At 36.4% G+C, this 24,695-nt stretch overlaps 1 protein-coding gene across 4 annotated transcripts in view; it reads left to right on the top strand.

Moving 5' to 3' along the window:
- Positions 1–24,695, top strand: part of LOC134750998 (zinc finger CCCH domain-containing protein 13) — a 251,843-nt gene that overhangs the window by 207,688 nt on the left and 19,460 nt on the right. For 2 of the 4 annotated variants that reach the window (XM_063686308.1, XM_063686304.1), the window contains exons 2-6: positions 4,774–4,840; positions 5,824–6,025; positions 21,288–24,064; positions 24,188–24,315; positions 24,487–24,693. In XM_063686308.1, the coding sequence (XP_063542378.1) occupies positions 5,902–6,025; positions 21,288–24,064; positions 24,188–24,315; positions 24,487–24,693 (3,236 nt within the window). In that variant the 5' untranslated portion in view covers positions 4,774–4,840; positions 5,824–5,901. Of the gene's footprint in view, positions 1–4,773; positions 4,847–5,823; positions 6,026–21,287; positions 24,065–24,187; positions 24,316–24,486; positions 24,694–24,695 lie in introns of all 4 variants that reach the window. The other 2 variants (XM_063686305.1, XM_063686306.1) reach the window with 2 other exon arrangements.

The following is a 24,695-nucleotide window of genomic DNA, read 5'->3' as shown; positions in this document are numbered from 1 at the left end:
TTCTTTAGAATTAAAACTTTGATTTCGTGGAGATTTCTTTATTTATTTCATTGCATGTTTGAGAAAAGCACTATACATACATCGGCGTGAAAAGGGGTTGTCGGCCTCATAACTATCCGGCCTCACTACGTTCGGCCGTATATATGCATTCGGCCGGCAACCCCTTACTTCCCGGCCTCTGTAGTAATGTACTATTACTGTACTACATTCGCAATCCGAATACCTTTACCTACCTACTTATTTCACAAATACCAGTTGTCAAAATGTACGAAAATTTGGACCCACATAGTAGTGTACACAATCATGCCAATTGGTGCGAGGTATTCGTCTTCTCAGCCACCATTACAAAAGGTTTCCGAAATTAGTGTTTCAATATGACTCTTCTAATACAGTTGCTCAAAAAGTGCTACTTTACGTAGCTGTTTAGCGTGCGGAAAGTTGGTTATCGCGAACTAGTGCTTTTCACTTTTCCAATTTTTATATATTTATACTTGTTCCAATTCATGACTACTTATTGATGAGTGTTAATATTAGTTTCCTTTAAACGTCGTAATCAACATTAATACCTACTGTTAATGTAAAAATACGAAAAGTATACATGTTTCATATTTTATTACTTACCTCTTCATCATTATAACACGTTTATTTTTTAATATTGAATATTGAAACACTGTTCTTAATAAGGAACGGAGTAGCTATGGAAGGTAGAGGTAGGTATAGCTGCCGAAACGCCTGTCAAAGAAGAGGCGTTTTTTCTTACTGCAAGCATGATTTAAGTTTCCAAAGGCAACATTCGATATTGTTTTTATTCCTTACTTGTTGTTTTTCATATTTTTTCGCAACTGTATTAAAAAACGTCGTCGATACACGTGCCGAAATGTCATTATTTCCGCACTAGCATCGAAATGTACTATACTATTAAACCAGCGATTGCACACCTTATTTTCTGCAATTAAATTAACCTTTAAATATACAGAATACCAGGAAACAAGAAGTGCAGAGGATGCCGAGTTAAGGCCGGTAGCGCCTTGAAACTGCCTACGTACACCCACAGCGAAATGCTACATTATATTGGCATTACAAATTAAAATTTACTAAGTGAGTCTCGATTATCGGAATTTAAGGTTATAACTGTATAAATATGTAGATTTGGAGCGTTAGAATTGGCAGAATCAGAATCCTTAATTGTGTCTTGTCAATTAATAAACAGTTAGTATAAAGTAGATAAACCAAGGCTCCAAAACTCAGGAATAATAAATATCCTCGCTTATCCTTACCAGGTTTCGAACCCAGGACTAATAAGCTATTAAGTTACTACCAAAAAGCGGCCGTTAAAAACATTGAAACTAAAGCGATCATTGGTATTTGATTTAAATATTAAACGTGTTATACACAGTTGATCTTATGTTATCTGAACGGCCAGATCACTCCACTGGACTCCTCAATGTCGCAAGACAAATTGATTGTTATGACATAATAGCCACGTGGGTGCGAGCTAAGAGCTTGCAACAGTGTCCGTCAAACTGATCACTTAACTACTAGATACAGCATGTTAAATTAGAAGCAATTCCACTGCTGCCTGCACGGAACTCACAGGTTTCTACTTTGCATGTCTGGAGTATGGTTGGTTGGCTTTTTTTGATCATTCAGTGCGGCTTGCGGTCACGAATTGACTACATTCTAAACTTTGAGTAGGGTAGGGTAGGAAACAGTGGCTCGGAAAAAATTGCCGGGTACAGTGGCTCACTCAACCTAATTCCAACATGATAGAGGCGATATTTGGGCGACTGAACCACTGTTCGACCTGAGCCACTGTTTCCTACCCTACCCTACCTACATAGTATGAGTAAATAATAAACTTTAAAATAAGAACCAAGTTTCTTAGGAATATGATTATTATATGAACGATTGTCCACTTACAGACAAAATTATTGAATTATACGAGTAAATGATTAAGAAGTTTTACTTACATCTTAAGTCAAGTAATTTAAGATTTTAAGCACAAGATGTGCTCGTTACAGAGCATTCTTAAAACTGCAGGAACATTCTCGCAATTTTCTGGAAACTTACATGAGAATTTAATGCCTTTGTCTTTTGAGCCCTTGACATGTTTTCATTGTTTGCTCAATTTATATTTCCGATAACTTTTCTCAAAAAAAAACGGCAACTTCGGAAACTTCTCCATAGTACAGTCGCCATCAGATATGTCGGAGCGGCTAAGGCGCTCACAAATATCTGAACACGCCTCTATTATCAGGGCGTTAGAGTCCATGTTCAGATATTGTGAACACCTTGTATATATCTGGCGACTGTCCATGTACATCCATGGTGCTAGACTTGAGGGAGTACAATCTTCGTAAACGCGTCACAATACGGTGTCTGTAGGAGGCAGTCTATCCCCTCAAGCCAGCGCCCATTGCATAAGTGCATTTACAAGTAAAACATGTCCGATAGATTGCTCGCCGCGATTAGACGTGTAAGGGATTTGTTGCACATTCTAATGTATAAATTACTTCGGCCATTAGCTAGTACTTTCTACGTTAGCTGTCGTTGCCACTGTCTGACATTGCTTAACAGGTGGACGAAACCTTAACATTTCTTGTGACCTGAGGGGCTACGGCGAAAACAGAAATTCGCACATTGCGGGGATCTTTCTCTTTTACTCCAATGTAGGAGTAATTATAGTGACAAGGAAAAAACCCCGCAATTTCCGAACTTTGATTTTCGCGGTTATAGCCCTGATTCACACTAAAGGGATCGATTCGACTCTAATCGATAAACTGAGCTACTTTTATTATGGGACTCATCCCGGAATCGCGAAAAAATATTGGCCGTTTCACACATTTTGGCTGGTCAGATGTTTTCAGTGGGAGATCTACTTTTTTTTCGATTTCGGGATTGGTACCATAATGAAAGTAGCTCAGTTTTGCGAGTAGAATCGAACCCTGCATTAAAGCCCTATGCACGCTGTAGTATTTATAGTATTAATATATCTATCTATCTCACATAGTTTCTGATTTAAACTAATACGAGACTTAATCGCGTACAAACTTACGTTTATTTATGGCCTGACGTTTCGAACGTGACGTTACGTTCGTGGTCACAGGCAGACTGGCGAGGAATTGTATCAACATCCACTTGCCGCGCGGGCGCGGGTTGGGTGTGACCACGAACGTAACGTCACGTTCGAAACGTCAGGCCATAAATAAACGTAAGTTTGTACGCGATTAAGTCCCGTATTAAGTTTAAAATATAGTTAAGTATTGCCTTAAAATTAAACTCAATTTTAAATATCTGTAAAGCTGAAGTAATCTTTAGAAAACCAATACCGAATATAACTCATCTTAGAAACTGTAAATAAGATTCATCTTTACATTACTTCTATCCTCTCCCCGTTTATTTTGATGCTCAATGACTAAACTCATGCCAAAAGTTTTGAAACAATTGTACTCACAATTTTTGCGAATAGCTAACCGCCGATTTTGCAACAGATGAACCGAGACAAAAGATCACTATCAGATGAACCTTTCTGTCATATTGCAAAACGGGCTCGTCCATTGATTATGTCAGTTTAGTATAATATTTTTTTATTTTTTATATTAGCCTATTTTGGTGTCCCACTGCTGGGCAAAGGCCTCGTTTTCTCCACTCGACCCTGTCATCGCCATTTTCCCACCATTTGGGGTAGAATGCTTCCAAGTCGTCCCGCCTTCTCCTTTTTAGTCTGCCTGAACCCCGGCCTGCACCGTCTATGGTGCTCCGTAGGTCCCACTCAGTAACCATTTTGGCCCACCGGGTGCATGCGACAGACATGTCCCGCCCAGTCCCACTTAAGCTTAGCGGTCTTGACGCCTACATCTAGTATAATATAACAGTTCTAAAAGCGAATAATCGGCCAAGAGCATGTATGTATGTATGTAGACACTTTATTGTACATAAGACAGATTACAAACACAATAAAAGAACAAAAATATATACAATGTACAAAGGCGGACTCATCTTAGCATGTCGGGCAAAATAGGCCAAACGGTTATTCGTTTTGAAGGATCTATCCAACGATACTCCATAGTATTGGGAAAAAGCCAAAAAAAAACAAAACAAAACCATTTGGTACCCCAAAAAAATTGTTTATACTTTTTATTTTACCGTTCTCTCTCAATGCATGATTTATGTATCCATCCCAAATTGCAGCTTTCTAGCACTAACGATCACAGATGGAGCAAAGCCTCGGACAGACAGACACACAGACATGGCGAAACTATAAGGGTTTCTAGTTGAATACGAAACCCTAAAATCGTGCATTTATGTATACTATTCTCAAACTCTATACTTAGACATTTACGTATAATCAAAGATATAACTCCGTAATAGATGGATACAGTCTAAGGAAAAAACGTGCCTCGAAAATCAAGAAAATTTGATTCTCGTTCAGAGGGCGCTACTAGCTTTGGCCTACTGTCGTATAGATGGCGTTGACGGTTTCGTTTGTTATTCACAATTTTAACGCATATCAGTGAAAGAACATGGGTCAAAATCATAAAATTAATTAATGCAAATAAAAAAATCAGTTATCCATATTTAAATACATTTTATCGTATTTTTATAAATCTTCATTTTTAGTTTTAAAGTGTGTCGACAGATGGCAGTGAATTTACTGGAGTTACAAAATTTACTATGACAGTACCACTAGTATAAGTTACTCTATGGTATAATGTATACATTCTACTTACATATTATTAATTTGTAATAATGTACTATCATGCGTTGTTTCAGGATATCGCAAGATGAGACTGAAGTTACCAATAGTGAGAGCGTAGCGAGCTGATGCCATCACAAACAGCCAGATTCAGGTAAATCAGACTGATTATCATAGCTAACCCTTTTATCGCCAACGACGTCATATCTCTTACAAAAGTACATCTACACTGCAGTTGACTTGTGGAGCCCGTAACTTAATTTAGCATATGTGTATAAGAGTAGGTATTAGGTAACTTTCGTAGTTACTTACTGTTTCACAGTGTTGCTCTACATAAGTTCACTGCGGTGTGACCTTTACGTTAAAAATTACTGAACAAAATAAAACTAAAGCATTAGAGCGACAAGAAGCACATAACACAAGAATGTAGGACAAAAAATTGACGAGAATTTTCTAACTTGTGGAAAGAAGGCAACTGAGAATTTGGGTCTCTATTTAGAAATACATTTTAAACCAATTTTAGACCATTTTTAAATGTAGAGAAAATAAAGTTAAAATGTAAGGAGGATGATGTCATATTTACAAGTTATGAACGTGTAAATATTTAGAATGTTCTCGAAGTTATGACATTGTCACGACTAAAGATTGTTTCAGTAAAACTAATGTTGTCATTAATGTTTTACTGGATGTGTGCCTAAGTATCGTATTGTATATTTGATTATGTAAGTACTGCGGAATGGAGTATCGAGACAAACCATTCTGGTTTAACGATACTTTTTATTAATTACCATGTAAAATTTGTGATTTATCTCTAGTAAATAATAATAATGCAAAATTTCAGCTAAACCGGTTCAGTTGTTTAGCCATGAAAAGGTAGCAAAGAGGCAGACATAATTGCTTTCACGTTTATAACATTTGTACAGTTGTAATGGGACTTATAGACATAAAGCTGATTATTTTTATATTAAAAAAAAAAAAAAAAAATACATAATTTAAAAGCAACGCTGTATTTAAACGCCTTCACTATCACTCGATTAGGTAACAGATAATGTACTTAAATAATTCATGATTTGATGAATGTAAATTAAAAAAATAAGATGTTAGTAATATGGGAGTTATAACTGTTTACAGATAATACCGATGATAACGAAACATCATTAAAAGTAACCAACACAGATACCGTGAAAAACGGTGCGAATAAACAAATGACAGATGAAACCGGCGCCACAGACAAACCGGAAGATGGCGATAACGTAAAAACCGAAAACGAACCGAAAGAACCGAAGAGAACCGTTTCATTTAACAGAGACGTACACGTCAAGAGATTCGGTGAGTCGCGGAATGGTGATACTCTTGAACACTACCATGTGTGTCGCTGTGAACCATCTGATGACCTTAACCGTATTTTACTTATGTTCCGAATATTTGATGAGGTATGACACAGAAAGAGAAATAAGAAATAAAAGAGGGTTCAAATAAAATCAGTTTTGTAGACCGGGCTAATAAAGAATACAATTTCGAAATTTAAAAATCATTGCCTTTCTTATTGAAATTATCGATTGAATATCTAATTGTAAACCTTGTCAATTTTTGTGAGACTTTATGTCAGATCACTTCTGTGAACTACAATCTGTGAATTAAGATCAGTCAACGACGAAAAGGCCACTTTATATTCATTCCTTTGACCAAATAATATTGATCTCAATAGCGGTCCTACCAATATTTTGAGCTGGTACAAGACCTCAAAGGCCTTATTATAGTAGGCCTCAAAGGCCTTAGTATATATAGGTAGTAGCAATTCAATGACCAGAGCCCGGTGCGGTATTTCGGTAGTGTTTTGCACCCCCTTACACAACGGCGCGCGGTATATTCGCACTCGCACTGCTCGCATCGCTAAGGCCACCATTGTTGGGCCATTTCTCGCATTTCAGTTGTAATTCGCACCCTCTTACAATTCGACACGCGGTGTGGTCGCACTCGCACTGCCCTAAGGCCACCACTGATAAATCTTATTGTTTGCCATTTGGACTAAACAACTCACCGCCAGTGGTCGCGATACAAACCGCGTGAATATTCTTAACAATATAAGTTTCATATAGGTAATTAGGTACATGGTGTGTTCAAGAGCTTAGCCGGTAAATATACGTCTATCTATTAACCACTTACACATACTGAAAGTGAAGAGGCCGGGTTGTTAACATACTAATTTTCGATTAACGTTCTCATCTAACTGGTATGTCTGTGGACTCTAGCTTAAATAACACCAAGCACTTCTTTTCTCTACTTGTATTTAACTTTACAACATAAGAAACAAAATCACTGTCATGCATAAAAATGTATGGACTTTTGAGATGCTTAACACACACAAAAATCTACGTCAGATAATTTATTTCGTGTGCTTAAATGTTAATACGCACCCTTCATTTGTTTAATGTCAAACAATTACTTTAATCTTGAGTAATATTTTACATTTACGTATGATTAATTAATTAAAAAAAAATTAATACCGATCAGTTTACTGAATTAATGAACTAAGAGATCGAAAACTATTTAATAATGATACAAATAATCATTGATTCACAACACAAGGCATTGTACTTCTTTAATCGCCACTATTTAGATTGGTGGCAACTACAAAGGCAGTATCACACTGTAACATTTACGTTGTATGCTTGTATTTCTACACTACATTTTTACATCTCGGGCAAACTACTCGTAAATGCTGATTGCTTAACTTACCAGTATTTCCTTAATATTAAATTTAGATTTTAGATAGATACCTAACCGGAATGTAAACGAGCGACAATGGCGGCAGATAAACCGTACGCGGTTTTCGTTCGCTGTTTCCAATATTTGTACATAGTATTTTAAGATTGTTTTGGATAAAAAAAAAAAAAAAAAAAAATATGTAACAATTTTATCAAAATTTGAAATAATCACGATACTTCCTAGACCCCAACTCAAGTTCAACATGTAAATTTAATTAGCACGTCTGCACAGCATTGTGCTAACTATTAACACACAAACTCCGCTGACTCATATCAAAGCGAAGGAAGCAATCAATTTGCAAGTTAATCCAGTTTTTATATTGAACAATACTAGTTATAGTTAACTCTACTGAGCTTGTTCACTTACCTGTACTAACAATGGCATTCTGTTAAACAAAAGCCATTATTTCTTTTGTGTGAGCGTGTGGCCATTGTGCCTGAGGCTGACACACAATGGCCACGTGCTCAGGCACAAAGGTCACGCGCTCACATAAAAGAAATAATGGCTTTTGTTTAACAAAATGTCATTGTTAGTACAGGTAAGTGAATGAGCTCAGTAGATATAGCGTTAACTTTTAACTATACTACGCAACTCTGACATCTAAGATCTGATTACATTTGTACTTATGTGACTCAATTAGATTATAAATTTTAGTTCTCTGTAACTAATTCTTTTCGTTGGAAAAGGCGATGCTATCAATGTAGCAGGTCCTGATATCGTTGCGGATATTGTCGATCTGGGGCAGACAGTAGGTGTTTCCGATGCAGATGGAGATAAAGAGTCCATTGTTAACGGATCCGAAACAAAACAAGGTCAGAACGGGCACGAGTGACGTACGCACTGACTTGGCTAAATTTTACGGTAACACTTTAGAGTAAATAGACTTTTTGCGGTCCGGAGAGTAATTACTTTTGTAGGTCTGATTGATAATGGAGTTAGACAGGCAAATGCAAGGTTAAATGCAAATTAGACTACGTTTTGATCAAGCTGTCTGGTGAGCTGTAGATGTAGATATCAGAGATTGTTTTGTAGTTTCATATTATATTTTGTGATACCTTGAATAAAGGAATGTCAATGGAATGTGTACTTGTAATAGTGTGACATTGTTGAGTGATACCTTACACTTGTGATATGACATCTTAGTAAAAACATCTTTGTTTAACAGTGGACGTCATTCTTCTAATGTAATGGGTTACAGAGAATTCACGTGAAACTATAGGTTTAGATATTTGTGTGTACGTTCGATAAAATATGAAGATACTAAACATGTTGTCCATACAAAAAACATCATGAGCATTTCTTGAACTCATTTGAACATCGTCTATGAGTCTCAAACATACAAGTCAAAATACTAAGTGTGCACCTCAGTTGTACTCAGACTATATATGGGCAGAATGCCAAACTTGGCGTATAAAAATATTTGTTGTCAAACCAGTCAGGCGTGTAGTCTAATTTGTCGGAAAAAACACTGATAACAACTCAAACACTCAATTGTTTGCAAAAAACGAGACAATGTCTTACTGCGGACGGTTTTGCGGTGATGATAAAAAGATTTCGTGTTACGTAAGAAGCAATGTTTTATCGTCAAGAGCTTTAAAACAATGGTTTAAGCTCAAAGAAGGCATAACTAACGTAATTTTTTATAACATACAAGTTAATCCTAACAGAACTCTAAACTGGAAAGCAAGTATTTAATAGATTTACATCAATAGAACTTTGAAACTACAAAAACTAATCTAGCAAGGTACAAATACCATAATAACATTGGATTTTTGTCCACTACAGTCGTACATATATAGATGTGCAAAATTTAAACTCAACCGGAGACCGAAACTTGTTAAAAGGTAAAAACAGTGTTACTTAAATAAAAGGTATATAGTAACACCACCAGCCACCAGCCACCGCCAGTTCACAAAATGAATTGCATTCATTATAAAATTACAAAGATTGCGATTTTGTATTAGTTAGTGCCTTTTGAATTCAGAGTTGTCTCTGCAATGCAATCGGCGACTTGATGATGCCAAAATGATTGATTAATCATACTGATACGAGCAACTAATGAACCAATCTTGTTATTTGTGAGAATATATTCCGAGATACGATCGTCCTCAGCGTCTGCGATCAATTCCCTGTCGTCACAAGAAAAGGTAGCAAATGATTTAAATCAAATATATACTTACTTCTTTTTCCACTGGCAAAGCAACAGAGTCAGTTTTTGCCAACCGACCAAATCAAGGCGTTTTCAAGATGAAATTCGACATTTTAGCCTTACCTCGCTCTAAACAGCTAAGTGCGACGAAGACAAGTGATGCCAAGTTGCGTGCGAAATGATTTGAGATGATTTATTGGGTTTGTAATTATGACTTTTATGACTATCAAAAATTTGTGTTCAAGGTTGGTTCTAAAATTTCTCAAATGTTTATCATTTGAGAAATATATTTAAGTACGATATAACTGTGTGATGGATGATAGATAGTGAAAAGAAAACATACTTAAATAATTTATCGTCCTAGGTAAAATAAACAATTGTTTTGCTTTTAGATTTTGAAAAAGGTAAAAAAATAGTTTAATTTCGATCCTCAAATCTAAATAAGAAGAATAAAGAAACGTGTGAATCCTAAGGCCCGGGTCAGTAGTTCGCCCAGCTGTATCCCATTATTACGCCGCGGCAAAGTGCAACTTAAATACCATCGTGATATTTGCGCTTTTCATGTCAGGAGTCAGTCGGCTGTTACGATTATGTCATCAGCATAGTTCAAGTTACAACAGCTTTGTAGTATGGCATTATTTAATACTACTAACTTTAGTCCAGTACAGCTTTACTATGGTCCACAACAGGAGTTCAAACCGTAATCAATACCAATATTCTTTTTGATTTGCTTAAGTTTTTTTCTTCCTTTTGTGATAATGTTTTGCCGTAGAACTGCGATATTCAAATAATAATTACACCTGAACTAAAATATTCGAATTAGTACCATGGAGAGGGATTGAGAGCTTTTTGTCTATATTTTGGTAGTTTTAAGGTACAGTATGGGTCTAAAATATCGATACAGATAAAGAACCACAAAATATCTGTACTTTAGGTTATACAAATAAGTATCTTTACATTATTGTGCAGGTAATCTGCCGTGTTAAGCCAAATTCACGTATCTTGAGATAGTAGTTAGTTACCCGAGCTTAATCGATTTAAAATAGTGTCTTTTATATGGTACAACAAATATTTCAAAAGTTTTTGCCTTAATTTTCTCATTTCACGTAGATTTCTTCGAATTGGCCATTTCAAAGATAGGTACGTGAATTTGGCTTGACACGGCAGCAATGAGGTCATGTACTCATATTTTAGGCGCTTAGTCCGTGTTGGTGTCGTGCAAAATGCAAAAATTACACATTTATAATAAGTTTTGAGTGAGCTTTGCGAAAAGTTATTTACGATAAGATTTAAGCTTGGTAAGCACTAAGTTTAAAACTTATTAATGTTAAGTTTCCCTAATACAACTTGTAATGTTTATTAAGCTCCCTCCAGACTATGTGCGTGAATCGCGAATTAAAAACTTATCGAATACACTTAATAACAGGTTTTATGTCTACTTCCAATAAAGACGTGTTCCATCCATATCTGATTGATACGTCAGTTAAAACAGCAATAGGAAAAAACCTTGTCAATTTTTTCAATAACTATCATAACATTTATGGAGTCAATTGAGCGATCATACACATATATGACATCATTAGACAAGTTAGACATAATTATTTGATTACTAGTATCTATGAGTTGAAATAGACTTTATGCGTTAGGTATAATTTGTTTGATCTATGTTTTAAACTTGTACTTAGTATACAATTTTTCGTGTACTTGACATTAACATTTTTTTTCTTTCGTTGATCCGATTTAGGAATAATTACCACGTAAACATATATATGCAAATTTACTCCTACATGTAGCAATAATGGATATTTAAATTCAATAAATTAAGCATAACCGTAATGGAATTCATTACACACTCATGTATCTTCTAATCGCTCGAATAAATTATAACTCATTTCATAGCTATTAAGAACGTTAAAAGCATTGAATATTTCAATGACCCACAAACTTTGCTAAATTTCAATTCCTTAACTGATTAATTGTAAGATCACTATCGTAGCTTAATAAATGTTCGATCATGATCATCGAGATCTGTCCGGTACTTTTGCAACGATGACCAGAAAAGGAATCATGCGCAGGTCAATGCCAAGACAACATACATACATGAGCGGTTTACTTCGCTTTGGATTCTACTTCAACTTTCGACTCTGTTGCGGTTAAGAAAGGTTAGTCTTACAACTGTTTATTATTCAGATTTATTGCAGTTTCTAGCCGATGTGTGTCGCGTAACGTCATCATGGACGTTTTTGGTAATGCCTGAGTAACGAGAAACACAAAACGCCCCCGTGACGGACGAGAATGCCGCAGGGTGCTAAACTGGGACCATATATTTTCACAATTAGTAAATTAAAATTGTTTGTTATTTCAATGATTGTGCCCCGGTTTCTGACCTGCTGATACTGAGATAATTACATAAAGATTATATGAAGTGTTCCCGGAATGTTAACATCGTAAAAGAAAACTAATTACTTTACTAGCCTGTACTTTGGCAATCAATCCTTTTTAACACTTCAAGGCTCATGAACCTTCATCAACGATCAATTCAATTAATTATTCGTTTAATCAATCATTTATCAAAATTATAGTAACTTACCTTACTTAATGTGATCCATACAGAACAAAGGATTTGCGAAAATATTACATTAGAATTGTTTTTCGAATACTACGTGTTAAACGTGTATGTTAAAGTTTTTTACATACCTTACCATACCGTAATTATTAAGTCCTTCTACACCGTGTAAGTGTGAATTATAATAACGTCAGAATTCTCAAATATTTTCCATATCAATTTCTTAATTGCACCGGATGAGCGCCATTATGCCGTAACATTTCGTCCTTCACATTCTAGTCGTGACAGACCCACGAGGATCGCACGTGGGTGCCTGCGATTTGTTGAACAGGTTCCTAACATACGCTATTGGAGTTCGGCAGGTGACTGAGAACCCATTCATGGTGTTTGGAGGTGCATTCTGAATTATATACGATTAAAGTCGCGTGTGTCTGTTTAATGAATTTTCCTGATCTTATAATCCATCTCTCCTGTTGAAAGCTGAAGTAGCGGCAAGAAATCTATTATATGCAAATGTATCTGAAAAATATGATAAATTAATTGCCGCTACGGTAATTGCATAGACATAACTCTGTTAAGTATTACCATCAGAGGGAAAGTATGCTTGTACCACCGACGCGGTATAATGGTTAATGTTATCATGTTGACCTACGGGACCCCGCGCGAAGCACGCTGACCTTGACAACTGGTTGCGCGCGCAATGAGAGCATTGTTTCGAGCACCGCTGGCGTTTTCGTTTATCATCAGCAATATGAGCAAACTTTTTAAGTTTTAGCTCCCTCTGCATTGCTCAATGTTTATAAACACCTTATTGTACATAAGACAAATTAAAAACAAAATATATTGGTAGTAAAAAGGCAAACTTATCCTATCCCTTAGAGCAATCAAAAGATTACTTTTGTGTCTAAAAAGTTATGAAAAATCACTAACACGACCAATGTAAAACATAATGAAACAACGTAAAACATAGAGAAACCTGTACTGCACATAATTTAACACCACAATTTTATTGTACCTATGTTTTCACAAAAAAAATATTCTGATTCTGATTATGAATATATTTAAATACTAAATAGCCTAGGACTGACAGTAATAATCTAATAATAGCCCTCGTAAATATTTCTCCAACTAGGTATAGGTAGAGTTTTCTTCCCATTATATCAAATGCAGACGGACGCACGATCCCTTCCTTCCTCATCTACTTCTCGATTTGGCCATTCTTTTCTTTCCCGGTTTCATCCTAGAAAAGTATTTAAGTTAGTATCAAATTGGTTATTGAAATTTTAAAATTTTAAAACGTAATAAATATAAGAGCCTCGGTAGAGAGTACCATTTCGTTCCATTTGGAGTTGAAACTCTAGGTCCATGGGGTCCCAGCGCGCACAAGTTGTTTGCAGAAATCGCGAAGCGTCTGGTTGACGTAACTGGTGACCGAAGAGCTGGCGGCTTCCTCGCACAACGTATCAGCATTGCGATACAGCGAGGAAATGCCGCCAGCATCCTTGGTACAATGCCTCAAGAGCCTATTTTAGATTTAAGCTAGTTATTAATTTCGTTTATGTAGTACCACTGTATATATCTTGTATGTAAAGAGCTTTAATATTTAAATCCATTGAAAAAAAAATTGGTTATCTCACAATGTTTTCCTTCACCAAAAGCCAATGTTTTAAGAAAATTATTGGTACAAGCCAATGTTCGAATTGGAACCTAGACCCTCCATTTTACAAGTTGTCTTAACCAGCTACTAGCGTTAAGGAATAATAGCGTTTTAATTTTTTGCTGGCAAGGCAGTAGCCAATAGCCATTTCATTAATGCACTGACATTGACAAGCATCCGGAAGCAACCATCGATCCGTGATCCGTGATCTCGCTATTCATGTCAAACTTCATTTACCTATTGGACATCCAAACCGGTTTTACTGTAGCATAGAACGTCTTAAAGACTTACATCGAAAGTGGACTCTGCAGGGTTGAACCTAAGGTTTACTTTCGAAAGGATATCGAAAATCTTCGTCACTGTCATATTTACCTGATTAGAACATGTTTTCGTGACATTTATTTGCACAAGCGAAGGTCTTAGTAATGATTGGAGTCAGAGTCTGAGGAAGGTCTATTTAGCGCCTGTCTCGATTCATCGTGTTCTTCGTGATTCAATAATGTGGTTTTGACTTTGAAAAATTTGCGTTCACGGTTGATCTAATTTAAAATTTGTTTTAAATTAGAGCCGAATTTTTATAAGCCGTACTATAAATAAATAAAACGGACAAGTGCGAGTCGGACTCGCGCACCGAGGGTTCCGTACTTTTTAGTATTTATTGTTATAGCGGAAACAGAAATTTATACATCATCTGTGAAAATTTCGGCTGTCTAGCTATCACGGTTCATGAAATACAGCTTGGTGACAGACAGACGGACAGACGGACAGTGGAGTCTTAGTAATAGGGTCCCGTTTTAAAAAACAGTATAAGATTTTATGAAACTACGAGTACTTATACTGATATACCATCGTAAAAACGACGCCTTCCAGTGTCACAATGTCAATAACAAGAAGTGAGTCAAAATATATGCACAGTTGTTTGCATGTATTATTGTTTTATTATGTAGGTATCCAATGTAGTCATGAACATATAAAAACTTGGCAGGATTACCTTGCCCGCGATATTGCTAACAAGTTTTGAAAGAACAATTTAAAAATGTTATAAATTATGACATTATCATCAGTACAGTGCAGTAACTAATAGTTCTATTGACTTGACTTTTCTGTTTCCAAGATATTGAAGGAAGAGGCCAGGTAATCAGTGAAGTTAAAATATCTTTAAAGAAACCCGAATGAATCAGTACATGGACATAGTAGCGTAAACAAATTTACATAAACACGCGAACTACATGCAGTATTTTCGTCTATGTTAATTAGATTAAAAGAAGTCAGACTGCTAGTTATCCTAACAAAGAAAGTTAAATTAAATAGTCTACTAAAATATTTTTTTTAATTTAACTTTCAGTTTTAGTAGTATTATGGTTACCATATATATACTGCTAAAATTTATTCAAAAAGTTTAAGTAGATTACTAGTTTTATTTACCACACATCTTGGAGCTTTTGTGATAATTTGCCGTTCAAATAAAACTGCATTCCAGGCCAAAAACGGTAGATGTGACAGCTACTTAAAGTATTCATGATGGATTAGTGGAAATTATTTAAATAAACACTGCAGGTATGTGGAACACAGAGAGTATTATAATAAGTATATCTTCGACAAATGTGCAACTAATTGGGAACCTATTTACTGGAATGGTCAGCGACTAATTTGATGTAGCTAGTTCTACTATACTTTTCTAATTAATTTGCTCTAAAGTCATACAGTAGCTTGTATTAGGGACGTTATACCTCTAATTTTGACGATAAGTTGAATAAAAAGGCGGTAGAAAATGTAGGTACCTGGGAATTGCTGCATGGTATGAAGGCGTCTTCTCCCTTAAATTGAAGCTGACTAACGACACTAGTGAAAGGACCGGTCAAATTCAATAATTCGGCAATCATCACTCATCGGAAGATATTTATGGTGGGAATGGTACACAATTAATAAAGTTGCAATTCAATTTAATAGGCATTAAATAGCTGTAACCTGGAGATATATTCAAATTCCTACATGTCAATCATGAAAGCAAATCAAGTCACTCAAAACCATCACTAGAAAGATTATTGACCAAAAATTGCATAGATGTTTATTTCCTATTGCTTCTTGCATCGATCAGTTTTCAGCAAATACAAGGACGGTTTTGGAACTTATAACTTGTTAATAAATTAAGTTTAATTGAAGACAGCTTCGGCAGCCTCCGCCTTCCGCTTAATTTGCGTCCGCCACTCCCCAGCACAGGTCCTTGCGCCGTTCTTCCCCTAATAAAGTTCATCAAACAAAATCATTTGTTCATCTAATCGCGGATGCGTGCACAAAGAATCACTAATGAGTGCGCCCACGCAAGCTACTCACCCCGCGGGACAAAAAATAAAGTGACAGACGAAAGAAGCTGGGGCCAGGGTTTTTACTCAGGCGAGAGTGAAGTTCCGGGTCATGTATATGTGATAGTGCTTGTTTTCTCGATTTTTATAGCTAGTGGATGAAATGTTTGAATTTTTTATTAATTCGTCCTAACCATTAGATAGTAATGGGCTATAACAAAGCGGACGAATAATCACAATCGTGGTTATTGTCTGGAAGCAATGATCGTGCAATTCGTGCATGTATCTTGTGGGATACCCCACTAAACATAACTTTTAACATTGTGAATATTGTGATCTTTGACGTTGTTGTGTTTCTTTGAAAATTATCCAGCTAAGTGGAATATCCGGATTTCTGAAATCTTTATAAAATTTCCTTGTTTTCTATAGTCTTGTTTCCATAGTCTACCTATTTAGGAAAATATTAAACTTTCAGACAAAGCTCACAGCATATCCATAGGTTCATTCCACACACTCGTTACATATTGCAGTAGGTACTCGAAAAAGTCTAAAATCAGCAGTGAAGTGAATGAACGTGTGATTCACCCTTGTAGGCGGGTACTGTTAGATTATCAATCTCAGTCCGCTGACAATGGCCTGGGAGGCATTAGGATTAGGATAAGGAGGTGGACAAACCGTTCATACGAGTACCTTTACTGAACTGATATCCTGATATACATCTGAGAACAAAGACAACGGGTTTTTGTATGGACATTTCCTTTATATGTTTTCCTTTATATATTGACGACAGGTCTGGCCTAGTGGGTAGTGACCCTGCCTCTGAAGCCGATGGTCCTGGGTTCGAATCCCGGTACCGGTAAGGGCATTTATTTTTGTGATGAACACAGATATTTGTTACTGAGTCCTGGGTGTTTTCTATGTATTTGTATATTCGTTTAAATTCGTTTCGTTTTATGTATCGTTGTTTGAGTACCTATAAGACAAACTTTCTTGAGCTTACTGTTGGACTTAGTCAAACTGTGTAAGAATATCCTGTAATGTTTATTAATTATTTATTATATATGTATTTAAATGTAAATTTTACAAGACAGGCACTGGTTGACACAAATTCAATTTAGCTAAGTATAATTTCTGGGAAATTAGTTTAGCCAAGTTTACACACACTATTAGTAAAAAGTAAAAAAATGCCTCTAGAAATGTTGTCATCTCTTCCATGATTATTACGAATCTCATCCGCTTCCGCTGTTATTACTACAGTTAAGATATCATTTATCTTTTTCTCGACTTCTCTGTCCATACTTAATTCTCTTTGGTCCAACTCTTAGATTTATGTTTAGCGCGTCAAACCAACCGCTCAACCATTCATTGATTCATTCATTCATTTTCATTTCCATAACCCTTCTAAATGAGCTTGTAAGAATCAACGGAAGCGATTGATTTGCCACGGTCACTTGCACAAGACAAAAAGGCATTATGACCTTTCTGCCTTTATTACCAACTCAGACCGTTAGCTCCGAAACTATACCATTAATTGCTCGGAGCGATTCGGGTGCGTTTGATATGGTCATTGATAAATAATTGATTTTCCATTAAGAATTGAGCTATTACGGCGTGAAACTTTTTCTAGCTTTTGTGGAGTTTACACGTGGATATTTTGAATTTGAACCTACAGTGTCCGGTAGATCAGTGACTCCTATCGCTTTCTTTTTTCTTTGGTTGTCTGAAAACCAGCGCCACGGTGGCCGAAAGTGTCCGTAAAATCATTCGTAGCACGTTGAATGTGGCCGCATAAGCCAGTCAAATCTTACAAAAAATTCTCATAAAACGCAAAGCGTGATTTAAATCTGCATTATAAGATAACAATAATAGATCTGATATGTTATAAGGACTCCTTGGAGGAATGTGAGACTACGTTTTGGAAGCAAAATGATGTTGTGCTCCCTTCGACCACATGTTTGTAAAAATTTCGGATATGTACGAAAAGTTAAATTTATCCAGATTTTCGAAAACTACGTAGACAGCACATCTACTTTTTTCTTTCAAATTATAATTTCACATTCCTCCATTACAGCCTTAGATCACGCTTTGCGTTTTTAATGTAAAATTTGACTGTTGTATGGTTTGTATAACTTACCTACATAAAAGTATAGCCCCGGTATGTGATTAAGACGAAATGTAATGGTCAAAACAAAATCAATCAAGCTGTATAATTATGATGCAAAATGTAGTAATAAAAGAGACATCCTCACTGGATGAATAAAATATTTATTCAAGTTTTCATTAACTTGTCATGTTTTTATTTCTTTCCTTCAATATTCAATCTCTAATTTACTTTTACAGACAGACAGGCAAATCATTGCTGTCTGGTCGATTACCATTTATCGCGTAAGTGATTATTCTTTACCCATTATTACCATAATAAAACTCACCTGAATAGCAAATTCAGCACTGTTAACTAAAAGTTTTTTTTTCTTCCTTCACAATTTACAATAAGCAAATCTTTAATTAACATTCGACGAAATGAGAAGACGTAAAAAACTAAAAACCAATGGAATATGGTGTATTGAATCGTGACTTGTTTTTTGGTCAAGTGCAAGCAGGAGTCTGTCTATACTTTTGTCGTTTTTTAGGGTTTCGTACCCAAAGGGTAAAAACGGGACCCTATTACTAAGACTCCGCTGTCTGTCTGTTTGTCTATCCGTCTGTCACCAGGCTGTATCTCATGAACCGTGAAAGCTAGACAGTTCACATTTTCACAGATGATGTATTTCTGTTGCCGATATAACAACAAATACTAAAAACAGAATAAAATAAATATTTAAGTGGGGCTCCCATACAACAAACGTGATTTTTTGCCGTTTTTTACTTAATGGTACGGAAGTTACCCTTACCCTTAGTCACCTTAGTGCGTGAGTCCGACTCGCACTTGGCCGGTTTTTTAAATATGGTTGTCCATTTTCCCTTGTTGCGAACTCCGACGATTTACCCAACAATAGGGATTTCCTATTTCTTTTCATTGCTCTTGGCTTGGCGTACCTAGGTAACATGTTTACATACATATTAGTTAAAATAATCGTAATTTGAATAGGAAAATCCCAAAAATTAAATACGACACAAACTTTTACCTGTGGTATATACCTATTTAACAATTACGCCATTTTATTCTGAACCTAATCTATATTATTGCAAAATCAAATTTCCTACACAACATTTCCACGTTGTCGTTGACTTAGTATTTGCGAATGCTCTGGTGTTTACAGATTACGTCACCTTTGCCTGAGCCGTTACCCACATACCAGTTTTTTTACGTACACGCTATATGTTACTTTTCTAAAATTAAATTAGTTGATATATAAACTAGCCAAAACAAATCCTAAACTTTAATTACATCCTAAGCGAACTAGAACTTGGCACCCAAATAAGTAGATCTCAATTTTTTTGCCGGCGAAGTCAAAAACGACGCATATTCTTCATATTGAACTTGGCTCTCATTTCACATTTATGTCTTTGATGGGATATCATTACTTTTTGTACAGAAATTATTGGTATTCATCAGAGTTGATTTCGAAACTAAAATTAATATTTGCTATTACAAATTCGATAGGCGCTTCGTATGTAAATAAAAACAGTTTTTTGGAAAATATTACAAATCATAAAAAAATTACTGTTTCTTCATCTTAATTTCGTAATCACACAATTACTCAGCTGGATGCCAAATTTCAACTTGCTAGGTCATCTGGAAGTGGGTTAGGTTTTTGATGTTAGGTGTCAGTCAGTACCTAAGTCTCAGTGAGAAAAATCCCGATTTTTAGATGTGTGTATCTTAATAACCGGTTGATCTATATTGATGAAGTTTGGGGTTCTAGTTAGCTATAAGGGTCTTAATATGAACCAAATTTTATACGTTTATATTTATTAGATTTTAAGTTACGTAGGGGTCAAAAGTGGCTCCAAATGGTTCGTATAATATAAATAACACACGGCCGCTGCGTCGTCAGCTCTTCTTTTGAACTTGGCTTGATACGCTACCGCGTGTCTAGATGCGCTCACGGCAACTTTTTGACGATTTCTGCAAAGCCTTTATCGTTTTATGGGTTTAGTCCCCTGCTTTTAGTCGATTTGATAAGATCTCTGGAACTCTCGACAAGTTTAATTGGTTGACTAGCCGGGACGGGGTCTTTATCATTTTCGTGAGGACACACAAGCTCACGCACACACATAAACCTACTTACACTCACGGATAAAATACCACCTGTCCGCGTGTGACATTAGGTAAATTTGACTTTTTTAGTGACATTTCATGCCGTGGAAACCTTTTATGGTCGAATATGGGATGACTCTATGCTTTCTTATTTCTCTGTCACCAACTAATTAAACGTCAAACGATACGGCGGCAATGTCACAAGAATTGTGATGTCACAAGCTGTCAAAAATCAACATGAAATTGAACTTTAGTTCAAATGTCATTACATCATTGAAGCTTAATTTACTTTAATCTTTGATTGAAGCTTTCAGAATATTATAATTACACATCGGTGATTTGATAATTGCTCGATCCATTTTGACAGTAAAACTTGTTTAGCTTCCAATAAAACGAGATAGATTGTGTTTACAACACGTTTTTAACAGACTTTTTGTTAAACTTAATCTCCAGCGGAACCTAATTAATTACCTATTTTACAACGCGTCATTTAGTAAATGAAATTCTCTAGTTTTTGTGCTACGGAGATTCAAAGTTACCTCATTGCATGAGTCTATAAATAACATTAGGCAGGTAAATATAGTTAATCTTTGTCCGATATTAATTAACCGCATGTCTTATATTTGAACTAACAAAGCATCGGATAATTCCGAAAATCTCCGTCATAATAAGAGTCCCTTTTCGGAATTAACCGACGGTTTTTGACATTCGGAATAACCCGAACACATCACCTCGTGTTTTATTATATGTACTTACTTGTAATAATAATAAACACATAAAGATGGGAATAACTAATGTATTTATGTCCTCTCGCTAATAAATAGTTAATTTATTAGCGAGAGGAGAGTGACTTTGAGACTTGAGTTCAAGAGATCGTTGAGTGAATATGATATACGTCCAGTTCAGCAGTCTTGATACTGAAGTTACAATATCAGCTCTTTTACAGGCAAACCGCGCGAGCGGGGACCCTCTAAGGAGCCACCGCCAACCGTGCGCAAGGAACCCTTCACCCACCTTTCGGAGCAAGAACTCATCGACGAGGCGAACAGAGTCCGCGCACAGGCCGACAGCGTCACCTGCATCTCCGACAATCCAGAGAAGTTCTTCTCACTCCCACACAGGCGGAAGAAAGAGGACAGAACCAGCAGGAGAAACAGCGACGACAACAGCGACAGAACTAAGTCACCTTTAGAACGATCTATCAGCGATGTAGGTTCCAAAAGGAAGAAAGAACGAACTTCAATTTCCACGCTGTTTAGACGAGCTAAAGAACAGCGAAATAAACCTCCTGACGTTTCTGTTGTAGTAACTGCTAAACCTGCTGTTACAGTGAAAAGAAGTAAAAGTGATGTATCGGATCTTAAATCGAAAGACACTAACTTGAACACACAACCCAAACCTATCCGTAAAAGATCTGGTAGCGAGTCAGAAGAGTTTTTGAAATCACTAAGAAACAAGAAGAGTCAACTTTCACCAATCATTGAAAGTTCACCTAGAGAAGATTACTTTAAGAAAACTCCGCCGCTTGAAGTGTTCCAAAAACAAAAACTATCCCAAAAGGATAGTACCAAATCGGAAGAACTAAGCCCTAGTGAAAGCTCTAAGGTTAACCCAATAGAAAAACCTCCGAGATATAAAACGCCTGAGAAAAAAGAGCCTAAACCGCCAGCCAGAACTAAAAAAGGTAAATCTTCTGATGATGACAAAGAAAAATCACCACCTATAAAAGAAACACCTAAACGAAAGACAGAAATTAAGAAGACACTCTTAGTTGATGAAATTGATTCTATAAAAGCTAAAGATATAAACCCTGTTGAAATCAAAGATAGAATCAAGGACAGCATAAGAAAGATCGAAGAAAACGTTTATGCTGGTAAAGATATGATACACAGTAGTCAACAGCCTCCGGATAAGCCTCCGTTGACTAGAGGAAATACTGTTGATCATATGATAAAGCTCCTTAAGGAGGACCAACACTCTCCTCCTTCAAAAACACATTTAATATCTCCGCCTAACGGAACTAACGTTAATCAACCATTTTCATACACTAAGCCTAGTGTGAGTCCTGATCCAAATTTATTTGCCAGAAATACTAGTCCAGATCGAGTACCTTCGCCTGTAAATAAAATGACGGGCAGAGGGGTTGTATATGCTCATGTAGTAAGAGATCTCGGAGACACGAAGTCGAATAATGTTACCAAACAGACGGTCCACAAAACCTTTACTCCTCCCAGAGACAGATATGCTCAACACTCTGATGAGGATGAAGGGCTCGGGTATGAGGAGAGGTACAAATATTCCAACAACCGTTTGTATGAGTCAGAATATAAAAATAATAATACAACGCACAAAAACTCTGAAACTTATAAAATAATTGATTCGCCGATAAGGCCAAGATTTAGAGAATACAAACTGACAAGTTTTGACGAGATTGAACCAACTTATGCCAACGAATATCCTGTAAAAGAGGACAAATCACGAGATTTTATTGAATCTTCTAGAGGACAGGCTGACGGTATGGATACTAAAAGGAAACCATTTGAGAGTGAAGATAAAGTTGATTTAGATTTTAATGAATTAAGTCACAGACGGCAGTTGTTGGAGTCAAGATTGAATGCTCGAAGGTATGATCGCGATAGAATCAATACAGGAGAGCCGATAACAAAGTATCTAGTCGAAACTGATCCAATCTATGAAGCCGAAAAGCGAAGACTTGCTACTGAGAAATATGTTAATGAAACGGCGAAGTATTACCGTCATACCGTAGAACGAGACGGCTTTACTGAGAGTAGCATAACTGAAGATTACAATAAGTATGATTCCGATAATCATAAACTAAAATATAACACGGAATCTAGAACTTTCCATAAAGTTTCTAAAAATGAGTTAGACAGACGTGAACTTATTGATAAATTAGAGCCCTTGAATAAAAATGCAGAGAAAAGGAACGGGTTCCCGCCAGAACCAGAGTATGAACCTCCAAGTTTAGAAATTAACGTTGTAAAACCAGTGCTTACTCCCGACGAGTATAAAGAGCAGAAATATAGGATAAAAAAACATTTGACTTCTAGTCATGACGTTCTTCAGAGTGGTCATAAGTATAGGAAAGACGAGGGCTTCGGTAAAAGAAAGGGGCATTACGCTTCTAATCCGGAAATTGCTCAAGAAAGGGAAGAAGAATATGCGAACATTCGTAACGACGCTAAGCATGCAGAGTCCTATCACAACTCTCTTCGTCGAATGAAAAACAAAGATAAATACTACAAGGAAGACTACAGTATACGTCGTCACGATTCTGGGGACAGCCGGGATTACTACCGCGAAGAAACTCCGCGGCGATATGAAGTTGACAATCGACTAGTTGATTCTGGAATCGAGAACGATTTCCGTAAAGATTCTTGTGGAGAAATACATAGATCTAGAAAGCATGGCAGTATAGATGATGTTCGTAACACATCTTTGTTATTAGCTAGCGAACGACAGCATACAGAAGACAACTATCCCAGTGAACAGATATATGCCAACGGTGAATATATGGCTCGCTTTGAAGACTATAGGCCTGATGGTTATCGGAAAGACGGCTATGTACCCAGAGAGAGGAGTGCTGATGATGGATCACATTTTGAACCCCGGGGCGAAAGGTACGAAAAAAGTACAAGTCGTGCAGATAAAATCAGTGCGAAACCGCCTAAAGTTACGAAGAAACTATCTGGACTGGAGAAGGTAATATAGTATTTATATTTTATATTAGATGATCCACTAGTCTTCTGCCAAAATGTTTATGATGCTTATAATTTTAGCAATGATTGAAAAAATATTCAGCATTAAGTATTTACTTTCTTTTAGATGAAACAGCTGTTCTCTCGCGACTCTTCCAAGAAGAGCAAGAAGGAGAAAGAGGTCCAGCCGAAGCCACGCACCAGGGTACTCAAGAGCCCGGAACATCTTGCAGGAGATGACTCTGACTACAAAAGGTAATTTTTTAACTGGCTTTTTCACACTATGGCTTCAGATTGTTGCCATATTATTTCATTTCTATTATCATATTTTAGTGATACTGTGAAAATTAAGACAAATCTACTGACGCAATAATCATTTAATTTCCTCCTGATATACCTAAAACTTCCGTTATATATTCCTTCCAGATATACAGATCCTGAACCGAGTGACATCGAAGTCAGGAAGAAGGACTACGTACCCAAGGAAGAGAGGAGGAACGACATAGATGACAGGAGATATGAAAAGGACGGAAGATATAGAGGTTCCCGTGAGAACCTGGACCGGTACCGACCTTCGGAGCAACGAGACAGCGAACCTGAGCGGAAATACAAGGAAACTGAACTGGAGAGGAGGT

Source organism: Cydia strobilella, chromosome 21 (genome assembly GCF_947568885.1).
Source record: "Cydia strobilella chromosome 21, ilCydStro3.1, whole genome shotgun sequence".
Classification (NCBI taxonomy): Eukaryota; Metazoa; Arthropoda; class Insecta; order Lepidoptera; family Tortricidae; genus Cydia; species Cydia strobilella.
Note: the sequence above shows the minus strand (reverse complement) of the source record. Positions and strands in the feature narration are given on the sequence as shown.